We start from the raw sequence: 15,858 nt of genomic DNA, 5'->3' as shown, positions 1-15,858 counted from the left end.
CCCCCCCCCCCCCCCCCCCGCCGACTGTCAGGAGAGGTCAGGTGTGAGGAGAGCGAAGAGAGCAGGCAGCGGAGCACTGGGGGGAGGAGGGGGAGGGAGGAGTCCAGAGAGGCTGCTGGGAGGTAAGTCCTGCCAAGGACGAGGAACACATCCCTCCGGCCTTTGGCAAGGGGGTACCCCTCTTCGTGATAACGAGGGGCTGGTCCGGACCTCAGGGGAGGGGACGGCTCGGGAACACTGGTGTCAGCCAGGGTTTCTGAAAACTCCAGTGAATGCATTCTGCCAGGCCAGCGCTGCCAGCCGCGCTCCCGCGAAGGGGACAGGAAGGAGCCTCATGGGCTGTCTCTCCTGCGCTCATTAGCTTACTTGATGAAGGGGATTAACGTCTGTCACAAAATTCCGTGCCTGTCTCCTCTTACCATCCTCCCAGCGTCCCGCCTCTCAGTGCAGGAGGGGAGAGGTCATGTCCCCAATTGGTAACTGGAGACGTGGGACTCAGCAGAACATTTCTCCAGCAAACACTTCCCAGGAGCTGGAGCAGTCAAGGCAGTGGGCACGCAGAGACCAGAGCAACCCCCCATCCCCACCCCCCAAGCCCCACACACTGCCTTGCCCTCTTGATGCCCATAGGAATCAAGTGATTCCTCTTAGAAATCCTGGGATGCTGTTACCATCATCATTTCCTGCTGAGGAAGCATAGGCACAGAGAGGTTCAGCATTCTGCCCGAAGTCACACAGTGAGGAAGGGGAGGGGTGTGATTTGAATTCAGCCGGTCTGGCTCCAGGTCATATGCTGGGAAAAGGTGTCTGGTGGTAGCTGCCAGCAGGCGAAAGGCTGGGTGGAAGTCTGTGGGGTGAGCCATGGGGCTGGCCGGGCCCACGCTGGCCGTGACGCAGCCCAGTGGGAAACCGAGGGAGGGTTTGAAATGAGGGAGTGAAAGGGTCAGGTCTGAGATCTCAAAGAGATTGCCTAGAGGACTCGGGCTTGGGGACAAGGAGGTGGGCTCCACAGGAAATGCATGAGTCCCGCTGTCCCTGGCACCATTTATATGGACCCCAAGAGGCTGCGATGTGCCAAGAGCCATGTGGGCTGGGACACAAGAGTTTTGCCAGAACGGCCAATGGCAGGACCTCCCAGGATGGGCGAGATGGGAGGAGCTGCCCACGGAACGATGTAACTGTGTATTCATTGTCCGCAGCCGGCGGGACCTGGAGATTGCGCGGCCGATGCCCGGAGCCCACACAGTCACCCTGCAGTGAGTGACCTTTCTCCCCCTCACCGTCTGTGTCACATTGCTCAGCCACTGGCAGGGCCTTCTTTCTGTGTTTGGCAGGAGTGGTGCTCTGTGCCAGGACATCGTAATCAGCAAGCCCTGGGTCAGGCATGACCCAGCCCCGCTCTCCTACGCCTTGTGCAGGGAGGGGTTCAGTTCCTGGACGTGTCCCTGAGACCTGGGTGGGAGCCTTGAATCTCAGAGAAGCAGCCGAATATACGCTGGATAGAATTTATTAAGCACCTGCTCTGTGTTGAATACTGCATTAGGCTTTGCTGTCACAGAGCCTGGAGACCCTAAAGTGCCCTGTAAGGCTAGAAGGAAAAGACAGTCGTGGGTACAACTAACTGCATTCTACCAGTATTGTCTATCTTTTGTAGTTCTGTAAGTGAACCATATTATTTGACACCTGAACTTGGCCATTGCCAGGCCTGCCCTCTTGGTCTCTGGCTTGATTGCTGACAAAGCCCTACTCTTCCTTCCTTGAGGAGAGAATGCTTGAAACTAAAACCATCAGGGCCCAAAAATTCTCTGGCTGAAATTCATACTAAGGTATAAATGACTACAGTCCTAGTGTATCCTAAGAACAAAGCAGAGGATGAAAGGAGAAGAAAGTAAAAAGAGCAAAGGGTACTGGGGAAACCAAAATAAATGTTTTTAGAACTCTGGTCCCAGCTTGGCAGGCCTGAGAGCATGCGAATCTTTAAATAAACTTCGTGTTAACTCCCCCTTCTCTCCCTGCCCCCAGGTGTCCTGCTTTGTTGGTGGTTGGGGACAGTTCTCCTGCTGTGGATGCTGTGGTACGTAGGAACCATCCACTTGTTTCTGTGCTTAATTCAACCGTCCAAATGTGGTTGGCCTTTGGGCAGACGGCCCAGACACGAGCCTCTCCCTGGTTACTGCCAGCTCTGTTTGCTTGGTACCAGGTCCTCTGTCTTTTCTCCCAGGCCCCAGCACCTGCCAGTCTATCTCCCATTGGTGTGTTTAGATGGGCATGTTTGCCTCTTGGCCTCCTGGCCAACAGACTCTCCTCTTATTTGGGAATCAGGAGTGTTCAGACCTGGTTGGTGCCTGATTGTCTGGCAAGGCAGAGAGGTCCCTGGGGAGAGGGGCTTAGACAAGGCTTTCTGGGTCATTTCATCCCTTAATTCCCACCTGTGATGTTGTGAAGGCAAAACACAGACTCGGCCCTTCCAACATCCCCGTAGCTGGAGACCCGGAAACTTAGGGGTTATCGAGCGGAGGCCTTGAGTGGTGACATGCCCTGTGCAGTGGGCTACAGAGTGGGATTTGCAAAGGAACTGTGAGTTCCCTGTGATCTAACTCCCTGGGCATAATCATAGGGTGAATCAATAGAGATATATTGTTCACGTGAAGGGAGGTGATAGTTCTACTATAGGCACTTTGAACATCACGGGTTACATGTGGGTATTTTGCCCGATTTTGGATGCACTTCTAAGATGGTCATTGACAAAGCTTAGTGTATGTCATTTCGTCTGAAGATAGTTGCCAGGACTAGAGATGTTGAACTTGCAGAATCTCTGGCAACAGCTGATTAAATAAGTCCATTTAGCGGCTATTTCCGGGGCATCTACTAGGTTTTAGCTCATCTTCGTAACAACCCTTTGAAAAAAGATTTTATCCCCGTTTTATGAATAAGGAAACTGGGGCTCAAAGAAATGAAGTAACTTGTCCCAGGTCAGTCAGCTGGTCCTGGCAGGGCTAGAATTTACAGCCACATTGCTTCGTCTGGAAGCCCGCATTCTTCCCTCCATGCTGGTGGGAACGCTGGCGTTGCTGATGGTGGTGGCGGCGAAGGGGGGAGGCTGATGACTTTGGCTGCAGATGGAAAATTAGCGAATCTCTTCTCCCTTTCTTTGAACAGGTGGAGTGCAACTCGAAATTGGATCCAACAAAGACTACTCTCCTCAAGGTACGGGCAAAGTGATGCGAGTTTGCCTCTGCTCTTTCTCAGAAACCCTGAGTTCGCTGCAGAATGGAGTCGTGCCTGGTGGAGGCACAGCTGGAGGTCGGAGACCATAGAAGCGATGATTTAACGTGCGCGTTCACGAACGTCGGTCTGTTGGTGGGCCCCGGCCGGACACCCTAGGCTGTAGAGACGAAGGGAACCCTCTCTGGGACCCCGAGAGTCTCTGGGCTGCTGGCCGTCGTGCTTTGACGAGGGATGGCTCGGGAGTTGTGCAAGCAGGGGCTCTCCCAAGGGTGGGGCTGGACATTCCTCCGAGAGGGGCTCTGCCATGGGAGGGCAGGACTCTGTCCGGCAGGTTCATCTGGACATTCGAGGCGCTGGGTGTCCCTGAGGCTGGGTTGAGGGTCTGTGCCCTCCCCGACTGCGCAGTTCAGCCGCCCTGGTGTGTTCGTGGCAGCCTTGCCCAAAGGTGCCACGCAAAGTGAGGACGCTCTCGGGTTGTACGCCCGGGAGGGCAGGTGACCCGGGAAGGGCCTGCGTGAAATGAGGGGGTAAGAAAAGCTGAGCGTCTGTGGGTCGCTGTGCCCTCAACGGCCCTTTGAATGGCACTGGGGGTGTCAGATACTGAGGAGGGGGCCCTGGTCCCTGGACCTAGCTCTTCACATGCATTTTCTATCAAGATTCCCTCACAAGGAAATTGCAGGGCTGGAAGATGCTGGGCTTTGGGCCCCAGGGGGCTGCTGATGGGCTAACCTGGGAGCCCTTTGTCTTAATTGTCCCAACACATCTGTGTCTGGACTCTGGCAGCATCCAGGCCTCTGTCCTAGGAGAAGGACGGACAGGCCACGGTTACTGCTGATAGGGAGAGGAGGAAGGAGCATTCGAAAGGGGGAGTTAGTGTCCTCGTCTCCATTACAAGCGCCCCAAGCTGGGGGCTGAAAGGCACAAGAGTCTCTGTTCTCTCACCGTCTGGAGGCTGTCAGTCCAAAGTCCAAAGCCTGGCAGGGCCAGGCTCCCTCTGAAAGCTCCAGAGAGGCGCCTTCCGTATTCTTCTGCTTCTGGCCGTTGCCAGCAGGCCTGAGTTCCCCTGAGGCTTGTGGCCGCATCCCTCCCGTCTCTGCCTCCAAGCCGCCCACCCTTCTCTCTGGGTGTCCCTGTGTCCAAATCTCCCTCTAGTTTTAAGGACTCCCCCAGTCATTGGATGTTGGGTCCACCCTAATCCAGTGTGACCTCACCTCAGCTCATTACATCTGCAGAGAGGAGGTGACAACCTACGATCAGTGGCCTGTTTGACGGTGATGTGTGGCCTGTGGAATGAATTCTGGCCTTCCATCACCGCATTGCCAGACCCAGGGTGCCCCAGTTAGCGTGGTCCTGAAGCGAGACTCTGGGCCTTGGCCTGGCCCGGCGCCAGCCACTGTCACTCCCCCACCGGCTGGTCCCATGTCTCCCTGTCCCACCCTGCTGCCCGGGTCTCCTGAGCCCCGGGTCTGGGCCATAGTCCCACGTGCCTGCAGCGGCCTTGATGAAAACATGGTGGCTTGAAGTTGGGTGACTCAGCAGGCACTTTGGAAGCTATTGTATTTATGCCAGTGTGGCCAGTGAAGAGACCCTGAGGCCTGAAGTCTCAGATCGAGCAGTTTCTGTCTGAGGGAATGTTTCAAGAGAGTGTGTGTGTACAGGGCCTCACGCGCTGAAGGCTCTGGGGCCACACGGACCCTGGAAGGACCTTGCAGGTTCTTCGAGCTCTCCCAGCCCAGCGTGAGCCTCCACAGGGGGACATGCGCACCTTCTGGTTCTCGAACCGAGGGAAATTCCTTCTGGGGCCTAGCAGAGCACCTAGCGACTCGGTTGTAAGAAGACACAGGTCAGGGCTGAGATGGATGGTAACAAGAGCAGCCCTGCTAGGTGGGGATGGGTGTTTCCCCACCCGTTAGGTGCCCAGTGCCCCCCGAACGAGGCCGAACGGGGGCAGGGCACGGCAGGTGGGCCCCCCTGGGGAGGGCCGCCTGTGCTGGTGGTGTTGGCACTAACTGGCTTCCCTCTCTCCCAGATGGCGGATTGTGGTGGCCTCCCGCAGATCTCCCAGGTGAGTCCCACCTGTCACCACTCCCCAGCTGGAGGGCGGGTGCCTCTGTGTCCTCTTAGCACCAATCCCCCCCCCCCCCACTGTCTGCTTGTCCCCTGCCTCACTGTGACATCTGACGGCACTGCGGACACGTGACTGTTCACGAAAGGTGCTTGGACATCAGGACTTGATCGCCTAGGAGCCCCAGTGGGGTAGATGACATTGGGGTTCACAGGGATGAGGGGTTTGATGCATGGACACAGCCTGACGCCTGTGGACCCGAGCCTAGGTGTGTCTGGTGTGTGATCTCAGAGACACATGCCCACCAGACTGTGGGAAAGGATGGAATGATGCCTTTTCTTTCTTCCGTTTCTCCCTCCCTTCCTGAAAGGGACTTCAGAGTTTCTGTAATCCAGTGCTTTCTTGATGAACGATTGAATCTGAGTCTTTTTCTAGGTATATGTACCCTTCTTCCCCCTGTGCCCCCACCCCCACCCCGAGCTCCCTGGGGAACCTCCCCTGTAGCAGTGAGCATGCATTTGGGGTCTGTCTCTCCTGCCAGGGTGTTGAGAGAGACCAAGGTGAGGGTACCAGGCACCAGAGGCTGAAGACCGTCTCCCCACTGGCTCTCCCCAGCAGGTGCATTCAGGCCCTGGGCTCAGGCGTGCCCTGGCTGAGGGGCTTCTTATCCATGAGCCTGTCATCTGGGCAATGACCCCAGGCTGGGGAGATCAGACAAACAAAATTTTGATTCTCAGAGGGGAGAACGGCTGTGTGCCCTCTTCAGTAATAGACCAGGACCTGAAATGTACAAGTTTGGGTTTTTTAAAAATCAGTGTTATTTATTACTTCTAATTTTCTAGTTACAAAGCAATACATGTTCATCAATAAAAATTTAAAAATGTAGATGAATAAAAGAATAAATACATCCATAGTGCCCTGACTACAGGTTACTATTGTTACAAACTTGAAAGTATTTACTTCTAGTCTCTTTTTCAATATAGTTCATACATTTTTTTTTTGTTACTTTAAGGAAAATTAGGATCCTATTGCGTATATATTTTTCACCTGCCCCCATAACTTGACATCTCAGTGCTCTCTTTCTTTGATTAAGAAATGCTCTGTATCTTGTTTTTTTTTTTTTTTTTTTTTTTTTTTTTTTTTTTTTAATTAGGGAACACAGCAGGGGGAGTGGGAGAGGAAGTAGCAGGCTCCCAGGAGGAGCCCGATGTGGGACTCGATCCCGGTACGCCGGGATCACGCCCTGAGCCGAAGGCAGACGCTTTAACGACTGCGCTACCCAGGCGCCCTGTATCTTGTTTTTAATGGCAGGACAAAATGCCATCGCACAGATACACTGTAATTGGTGTTCCTGACGCCCCATTGCTGGCTGTTGATAGGTCGTTTCTGGTTTCTCAGTGTTCCATGCAGCGCTACAGAGAGTTGCTCGGTGTGGGAGGGACCAGTTCTGTGATTAATTTCGTGGCCCTGCCAGTTTCAAGGACTGTGTGATGGAAAAGGAAGAGTCTTGGCTCTGAGTCCTCCAGGGAGTGGGCGATGGCTGAGAGGTTCGTCTGGGTGCAGGATACAATTCGTAGCATCTGGAGCTGTCCCAAGAGAGAAGTGTCTTCTGTTTGGGGTAGTGAGGTATTTCACTGGGGCGTCTGGAGAAGAGACCCCCAAGAAGCACATTTCTGCACTGAGTGGATCCTGGACTTGGCTCATGGCCCTGGATCTCATCTTACTGCAGCTTCTCCCTCCGGAACTCTGTACAGAAGTGTCGGCACACGTGGCCATTGGTGGCTCTGCTGGCTTCTCTGTGGTGGCTCCCTCTGCTCCCACTAGAAGAGGACAAAATCCTTTCAGTGTTCGATCTGCTGCTGTGTTATGCCTGTTTGACAGCTGCAGGAAACCAGAGGAGGATGGGATGTCCCTGCCTCCAGAGGGAACAGATGGGCTCCCCGTAGAGCCCTGCTTAGACAGAAGCTGCGTTAATACCTGCCTGCGAGTGGGGGAGACTTTATCCATCCAGCTCGCTCCTGGTGGCTCCTGCTGAGACAGCACTACTCCAGGGCCCTCCTTAGGCTGGCTGGGGAGAAGGGACGCCAGTGTTCCTTCCGTCTGCCCTCCCTCCCTCCCTCCCTCCCTCCTTTGCCTTCTTCCTTCTCTGTTTGGAAATGAGAACAGATCCAGCTCTGACCATAGTGAAAACACATTGCAGATGCATGGCGGTGGCTGAACCAGCCCAGGCTTCCAGGAGACCCGTCCAGGGAGGCCCGTTATGGTGTCAGTCCTCCTCCTCCTGCCCTCCTGAGTTGGGTGTCTGTTTACAGAGGGCGTTCCCATCCCTCATTCCATTTGCAAGGGCAGCAGTCTCTAGAGATGAGAAAAGTGTTTATCCAGTGTCACGGGAGGGGAAAGGAGGCTGAAGGATTGTTCTGCCACCATGCCGGGCCCAGATCCCTGTGGCTCTCCGCAGCCCTGAGGGCAACTCTTGTCACTTTCTTACTGTTGCCACACGAGCCCCGGGGGCAACTCGAGCACAGCCTCTCCTTTATTTATTTATTTTTATTATTTTTTATTTGAGAGAGAGTGAAAGCAAGAGAGATCACAGAGGCAGAGGGAGAAGCAGGGTCCCCACTGAGCAGGGAGCCCAATGCGGGGCTTGATCCCAGGACCCTGAGATCATGATCTGAGCTGAAGGCCAGTGATTCACCGACCAAGCCACCAGGCACCCCACAGCCTCTCCTTTAAATGCCATGTGGCTCTTTGTAGAATAGCGGCAGGAGTGGGTAGGGGTGGGAAGGAACCCTGCATCTCCTGGTGACTTCTCACCAGGGCAGAAAGAGTGTGAGGAGCAGAGACCCGGGGCATTGCTTTTGAGAGTTACAGTTAATGAAACTGTGGATATGGCCTTTACTTGGGAGCATTCACCTCCCAGATAAGACTGATTTAATTTGGGGGGAGTAATTGATGGCACTGGGTGTGTTCTCAGCATTCCCAACTCATTTCAGTTCACGTAGCCCCTTTGATGTGGTTAATTGGCTTATCCATCCATCCATCCATCCATCCATCCATCCATCCATACATCTGTCCATCCATTCATCCATCCATCCATCCATCCATCCATCCATCCATCCATCCATCCATCTATCCATCCATACATCTGTCCATCCATTCATCCATCTATCCTTCTTTTTCTGTTTCTTTCCATCCATCCTTTCTTTTCATCCATCTGTCCATCCTCCTACTTCATCCATCTTTATCGATCCACCATCCCTTCTTCCATCCATCCATCCATCCATCCATCCTTTCTGCTCTTGAGGCTGAGAGTGAACTGCCTTGAATACAGAGTTTGGAAAGCCCTGGATTCATCTGTAGGACCCCCCCGCCCCCCGTGAATTAACTGTATGACCGTGGATGGATTATTTACCTCTCCGTGACTCTTCAGCAATGGAATGTATGTGGAAATGGCGGCAACCTCACAAGGTTGTTGTCAGGAGAAAATGAGACAACGCTGCAAAGTTGTGGGCACGATGGGTGGCCTGGGATGTCGGTGCCGTTACATTCTAGATGCTGAGTTGGACACATCACTCTGTCAGTGTGGTCCTCTTTACAGAAACCCTCAGATCTGAGTGTGGCTCTCTGTCCATGTTTCACAGGGGAGGTCATACAACTTGACCAAACTCCCACAGTTGTGAAGTGATTTTGAAATTTCTCTCCCTAGCCAAAGTGCACTTCGCTCCCCGCGATTACCCCGTAGTCTTTCCTTTACTTTTGTGCATTGTCCAGTCAACATGTGGTGACCTTCTCTTCAGTGAAGGTGACCATGGGCACAGCTCCATGGGGACATTCAGGATCGGGACCTCCGGCCACTGACCATACTTCCCCTTTTGCTCTTGCAGCCAGCCAAGCTTGCCGAGGCCTTCAAGTACTTCGTGCAGGGCATGGGATACAGTAAGTGTGGGCTTCCCGGGCAGGGGTGGGGTGAGGGGCAGGCGTGCGAGTTGAAAACGCAGTGGCCTGAACCGGGCTTCAGTGAGTGTTCTGTATCACCTTGGCCAAGCTCAGCTTTTTGCAAACTAGGAAGGTCAGGGGAAGAAATATTTCAGTATGTGGAAGATGGGCGGCCATGCAGGGGTTCTAACACCTTCTTTATACCACGGGGGCTTCATCTCCCTCCACGGATGAACAGGCGTGGTTTCATAGCAGGGAATTTTCTTTAGATTTAGGTGAGGACTGACTCTTTAAGCACCAAAAAGAGAACCGTGAAACCGTGAAAATCTTTTACATTTTGGTTACATGCTTGCTTTCTTTTCTTTTTTTAAGTTCAACTTAATTAACGTATAGTGTCTTATTAGTTTCAGAGGTAAAATTTAGTGATTCATCAGTTGCACGTATATGATCACGTGCTTTCTAAAGAGACTTCCGGTTGTCGTGGTGACCATGGTGGTGGTGATGGTAGTGATGAAAGATGATTAGTAAATCCATTTTTTCTCATTTAACCATCACAGTGATCCTACATGATACTGTCTCTCTCTCTCTCTCTTTTTTTAGAGCGAGAGAGTACACGTGCACATGAGTGGGGCGAGGGGCAGGGGGAGGCAGGAGAGAATCTTAGGCAGGGTCCACACTCGGTGCGGAGCCCAGTGAGGGACTCAGTCTAACGACCCTGAGATCATGAGCTGAGCCAAAATCAAGAGTTGGACGCTAAAACCAACTGAGCCACCCAGGCGCCCCATCCTGGGAGATCCTCTTACCCTCCCTCATCTTACAAATGGTGGAGCTGAGGTTTGGAGAGACAAAGCAAGGAGCGCAGTGGGGATCTCTGAAAGTTCTTTCAAAACCGTAAAGCTCTATGTAAGCGGGTGATAAAGTGGCTTATATTCAAGACAGTGCATCTCTTCCAAATCCTTGGATTTGGGAATTGAAGGGTAAATAGAAGCATAATTCAAGAACCTGCTGTTTCTTGCATGACGGTTATAGTTGATTCATTAGACACGTCCAGCCCTTTTGCAGAAACGCAGTCCTGTGAGCAGGACAGAGAATGCCAAGTGTAAGCCCTCGGTTGGGTAGCGGCCACAGATGGTGCCACTGGAGGTGTGAGCCGTGACGTGGCTCTTTGGCTCTTTCTGCCGACTGCTTAGAATTAGAATTTATGTGCCCATCTTAACGAGGAAGTCTGAATGTCTAATGTCTTCCGTTTTTTTCTCCCCCCCCCGAGACTTAAACTATTCGTTCATTTAAAATAGTAATGGTATATTTGGTAAGCTGACCGCAGTCTTAAGATTGGCCACCGCCGTGTTTGGTTTCTAGAGAGGCCAGGAGCCGGTGAGCCTGGTTTACATGCTGCGGGCCGAGTCCATGTCCCTGGGTGCCCTGTTCCAACAGAGAACATCTGTCTGCGGGTCTGCTGCCTTCCGCTGGGCGGACTCGATTTCCCTGGCAGGACGTACATCGTGACTCGTTTGCCTTGGACCTGCCCTGGGCTTGGATTTCTGCCTCGAAAGTGTATTCTGGGGGAAAGGAAGTGAAGGCAGGCCTTGTTCCCTCCAACACACACACACACACACCAGCTTCTATTTTCAGAAAGCTGAAGCATCCGGCAGGTTACAGGGGAAGAGTGCAGGACGAGCTTTTGTCCCAGAGGCATGAACCACAGAGAAAGCCAGTAGTCATCTACGGGAGCGCCTGTTCAAGCTGGGCCAGGCATGACTCGCTCTTTGTATCCATGACACCCTTCTGTGGTCACCCTCGAGCCCTGCGAGGTCAGGAAGACTCAGTTTAGGGGTTGAGAAATAGGGGCTCAGGAAACAATACGTGAGCTACAGATGTGGGAGCGATCCCGAGCTCTCTGGATTTAAACACTAGCTCTTGGAGAAGGGAATTCAGCACAGCAAGGAGATTAGTTTGTTTGTGGGTATGTGTCCCAGCAAGCCAACCCTGTGCCCACTGAGTGACGGAACCCCTGCATGTGTGCGTATTTATCGGTTGCCTCTGATGGTGACGTCGGTTGTTCAACGCGGCCTTTACGGTGATGCTTTCTGTGGGAGGTGTACTGGTTTCCTGTCGCTGCTGGAACAAGTCTCCACAAACTGGATGGCTTAAAAAACTCAGAAATGTGTTCTTCCACAATACTACAGTTCTAGAAGCTGGAAGTCCAAAATCAAGATGTACGCAGGGTCAGCTCCTCTCGGAGGTTCTCGAGAGATCTTTCCTTGTCTCATCTCAGCTACTGGAGGGAGCTGCCCGCCCTTGCTGTTCCTTGGCTTGTAGCCACATGACTCCCATCTCTGCTCTGTGTTCACGTGGCCTTCTTCCGTGTGCACATGTGTGTGTGTGTGTGTGTGTGTGTGTGTGTGTGTGTGTAGGGGTGTTCTGTCTCCTCTTATGAGCAGCCAGCCTAATCCAGTATGACCCCATCTTAACAAAATGTATTGGCAAGGACCGTATTTCCATTCTTAGATTCTGGTGGCTATGAATTTGGGGCTGGTGGCTCTGAGTTTGTCGGGGGGGGGTGTGTCAAGAGCAGGATTCAGCTCAGTGCAGGTGGGGGGGATCGCTTTGTCTTCATTTCACTTTCTCAGCTATCTGCTCTGTGCAAGGGTATTTTAAGTCTTGAAGGATGGACGGTGTCATTGATAGTTCCTGGGAGCTCACAGGCTTCTCTGCAAGAGATGACAGTGACCGCTGGGCCGCAGATTTGCTGGGTGGCCTCGGTTTCCCCACCTGGGGCGTGGAGGGATTAGCCCAGCTGATGCCCTCCAGAGATTGTAGACAGGAGGGAGTTGTGGCACGCGGGCACACACAGAGGTGCCGATACTGGGCGATCGGTATTCCCATTTTACTGATGGGGATGGAGGGCTCAGAGAGGCACACAGAGTCACACAGCTGTAAGCAAGTGGCAGACTTGGCCTTCAGACCCACCTCTAGGCTCAGGCCACCATGTGATTGCAAGTCCTTACCACCACCGGGCCCTTGCTCTTCGTCTCTGTGAGTGGATACAGAGAGGATGGGGAGCCCGGTGGCTGGATGGCCGCAGGGACAGACAGGTCAGGCAGGAGGAGGCCCCAAGGCAGGAGGAGGGCCCATTGCTGGCATGCGGGTGCCCCTGGCATTCTCTAACTGGGTCCCTAACCGGGTGCCTCTTCTCTCTCTCCCCAGTGCCCTCGGCCAGTATGACTCGCCTGATGCGCTCCCGCACGGCCTCTGGCTCCAGCGTCACGTCCCTGGAGGGCGCCCGCAGCCGCTCCCACACCAGCGAGGGCGCCCGCAGCCGCTCCCACACCAGCGAGGGTGCTCGCCTGGACATCACCCCCAACTCCGGGGCCACGGGCAACAACGCCGGGCCCAAGTCCATGGAGGTGTCCTGCTAGGCGGCCTATAGCACGGCCGCCCCTGGACTCTGGGCTCGCGCAGCTGCCCTTCCTACAGCCCTTCCCGCCCCCGCCTGCCACACCACACGTAACTCGTATTAACCCAAAGCTTATGGCGTAAGAGAGCTCTGGGGGGACACAGTTAGACTGGGCTTGTCAAGGGCGCCTTTCCCAGCAGCGGCAGGGTGGGCGGACCAAAGGGAAGAAGCATCTCCGTGTCCTGTGCTCATTGACGGGTGGCCTGGTGGCCACCCTCCTACCCTCCCTCAGAGACGCCAAACTGCCAAAAACAAGACACGCCGCCCTAAACACTTCCTCAGTCCAGGCCTAGGCTGACCCGGGCATCCTGGTCCTCAAGGGCATTTCGTCGGAAGCCCAGCCCCTCTATTTCCTGTTTCCTCTCCAACTAAAGACAAACTGACCCAGTTTCTGGAAACAGAACCCTGTTCTGATTTGGGGAGGGGGAGAGCAGCAGATTGTGGGTCGCTCTTTTTAACTCAACAAAACAGGAAGCGGGGGAGAAGTGGAATTTACGTGGAGGCTAGAATGCTTAGAAAAACAAATTACGCAGTCGATGTGAAGACACAGATTTTTAAAGTTTGTGTATATATCCACTTTTTAATGCTGAAACATACAAGCCTGTTCTTCTGGCATCCTTTCAATGGACAATGAAAGTGGGCAGCAAAATTCTCTGGGCTTTCCAAAGAAATGGTCTTGGTAAACATTGGTATCATTGAATTCGGGCCTTTGGCTCTGCCCTCTGCCTCCTTCTCCACGGCCCCGACTTCCCACCCCAAATACGTGAGTGATGATTTCGTTCATGGGGAAGACGACTTAGGTTTGTGCTTGCTTTCTTTGCTATGGAGGGAAACATTCCAAACAGCTGTATTTGGCTGTGATGAGTCTCCATGCAGTGGGGGGAGGGGCAGGGGCATTGGGGTTCGGGGTGGGGGGCGTTTGGGTTATTAGATGTATAAGGGATTTTCTGTGGTTGTGATGGGATCCAGTGCAGTCATGATTTCAGTCGATCCCACCCTGGTTCCCAGGAATCTTGTGTGATTGAGTTAAATCCAGCTTCTGATCTCTGACAAACGGGGTTGAATCTGAACTTGACAGTGGAACGTTTCTGACCTGGGAACATCATTGGATCTCCGGGTAGAACCGTTCGCTCTTGCAGGGGGTGGGGATTCACACGGGGAATGTTGGCTGAGAAGATGAAAGGATTCTGGAATACTCCACGGGATTTCCTTCCCTCTCCTGCCTTCCCCTCTTCCCTGCCCCTCTAACCTTTTGCTGAATGGGGCGGCACCACTGACATTTCTGGGCAACGTCAGCGTCGCTGTCAAGTTCCTGTACTACTGGCTTTTGATTTTCATTTTGGCTAACCATGGATCTTCTTAGAGGAAGTTGGATCTGAGTGGGAGGAATCATCGTGCGAATCAGCCGCTGGGGCCTGGTGCTTTCCAGGACCCTAGAGTTGGTAGAAGGAAGTAGTCAAGGCTTCTAGGTAGCTGGAGGGGCAGGGACTCAGTTTCCTGCCCCTGCCACCCGGAGGCTTCCCTGGACCTGTGCAGAAAGGTTAGGGGTCAGGGCAGGAGTGGCTGACTCGAGACAGGAAACTGTTGTGTACAAGTCTTTCCAGAGGAGTTTCTTAATGAGATATTTGTATTTATTTCCAGACCAATAAATTTGTAACTTTGCAGTGGCTTGTGTCTTTTTCCTCTGAGAGATCGTGCGTGCTGCCCCACGGTCGCGAGAGGGTCCTTCCTTACCTGGCTCTCCTGACACCCGCCTTAGGGCATCACTGTCCCCTGAGAATATAATGTGAGCCACCGATGTAAGTTTACGTTTTCTAACAGCTGTATTTTAGATAGAAGCAAGTGAAATTAATTTTAATCCCGTATTTCCCTTAACCCAGCATATCCGATATATGACCATTTCAATATAGAATCAATATGACAGTGACGAAGCTGACGGACCTGCTTTAGGCTAAGAAAACCAGTGAGTATTCCACACCCCAGCACCTCTTAATTCAGACCAGCCCTGTTTCAGGGGCTCAGTAGCTCAGGCAGGACCGCAACAAAGGGTTAAAGCTTTTCAACCTATATTTAGAAGGAAATGTCTTTTTTTTTTACATTTTATTTTCATTACAGGAAAACATGTGATAAAACCACTCCCGTTCTCACACCCAGCGACAACGACTATAATGCTTGTTTCTGCTGTACTGAAAAAAAATGTAAACACAGGTTTTAGGATGATGTCCCATCTTTATTTAGGCTTCTTAGGATTAGTTTAAAATTCACAGAGCAATTGCGAAGATGATGCAGAGTCCCTCTGTACCCCCACACCGAGTTTCCCTGTTGGTAATACCTCCCATCCGTATGGTGCACTGGTCACAACTAAGAAATCAACATTGACATATTACTAGTAACTAAGCTCCATACTTGATGGGAATGTCACGAGTTTGTCCCTGTTGTCCTTTTTCTGGCTCTGGATCCCACCCAGGATGTCACAGTATATGTGGTCCTCATGTCGCAAGTTCCTTCGGCCTGTAATGGTGTCTCTACTTTCCTTGCTTTTGATGACCTTGACAAGTTTTGAGAAGCACTAGTCAGGCATTTTGTAGAATGTCCCTCATTGAAGGTTTCTATCTATGGTAGCTGTTCTCGTGCCTCAACTGGGGTGATGGGTTTTTGGAAGAAAGACCACAGAGGTGAAGTGCCATACCAATGGCATGATGGGTCACCAGGAGTCCTCCCCCGCCCCCGCCATGCCGTTGACCTTGATCACCTGGCTGAGGCCATGTTAGCCAGGGTTCTCCACTACCCTGTTACTTTTTCCGCTTTCCCACACTTGTTGTTTGGAAGGAAGTCACTAAATCAGCCCCCACTCGAGTCCGCTTTCCCTTTTAAATCGCTATCCTGCTGTTATTTATACTGGATTTTCTTCCCTTACATGGAAGAGTTTCTTCGAATGTGTGATCGCTATAAAACTTGACGTCTGCATTATGGTACAGGGAGTGGATATGCTGTAGTTTCAGAAATAGATTTGGAGTGGCAAGGAGGAGTTAGGTAAGAAGGCATTCCTAGCCACGGGGCCAGTGTGGACTCCTGTGTGGAGGAGGGAAGATGTGTGCCCTTGTAAGGAGCTCATAGTGTAGTCCAGGGCAGGTGACAACGAGCGCTGGGCGCAGCAAGCAGTGAGGCAGGA

General features: G+C 52.6%; 1 protein-coding gene across 2 annotated transcripts in view; it reads left to right on the top strand.

Moving 5' to 3' along the window:
* Nucleotides 1-14,350, top strand: part of NDRG1 (N-myc downstream regulated 1) — a 55,448-nt gene extending 41,098 nt beyond the window's left edge. Inside the window, exons 11-17 of one of the 2 annotated variants that reach the window (XM_040625792.1) lie at nucleotides 1,200-1,256; nucleotides 2,023-2,074; nucleotides 3,160-3,207; nucleotides 5,258-5,293; nucleotides 9,178-9,229; nucleotides 12,437-12,507; nucleotides 12,538-14,350. In XM_040625792.1, coding sequence (XP_040481726.1) covers nucleotides 1,200-1,256; nucleotides 2,023-2,074; nucleotides 3,160-3,207; nucleotides 5,258-5,293; nucleotides 9,178-9,229; nucleotides 12,437-12,507; nucleotides 12,538-12,648 — 427 coding nt within the window. In that variant the 3' untranslated portion in view covers nucleotides 12,649-14,350. Of the gene's footprint in view, nucleotides 1-1,199; nucleotides 1,257-2,022; nucleotides 2,075-3,159; nucleotides 3,208-5,257; nucleotides 5,294-9,177; nucleotides 9,230-12,436 lie in introns of both variants that reach the window. The other variant, XM_040625791.1, reaches the window with a different exon arrangement.
* Nucleotides 14,351-15,858: the final 1,508 nt, after the last annotated feature.

The sequence above is a fragment of the Ursus maritimus genome, unplaced genomic scaffold, assembly GCF_017311325.1.
Source record: "Ursus maritimus isolate PB19 unplaced genomic scaffold, ASM1731132v1 scaffold_9, whole genome shotgun sequence".
NCBI classification, from domain to species: domain Eukaryota; kingdom Metazoa; phylum Chordata; class Mammalia; order Carnivora; family Ursidae; genus Ursus; species Ursus maritimus.
The sequence above is the reverse complement of the archived record's forward strand: the minus strand, read 5'-3'. Positions and strand labels throughout refer to the sequence as shown.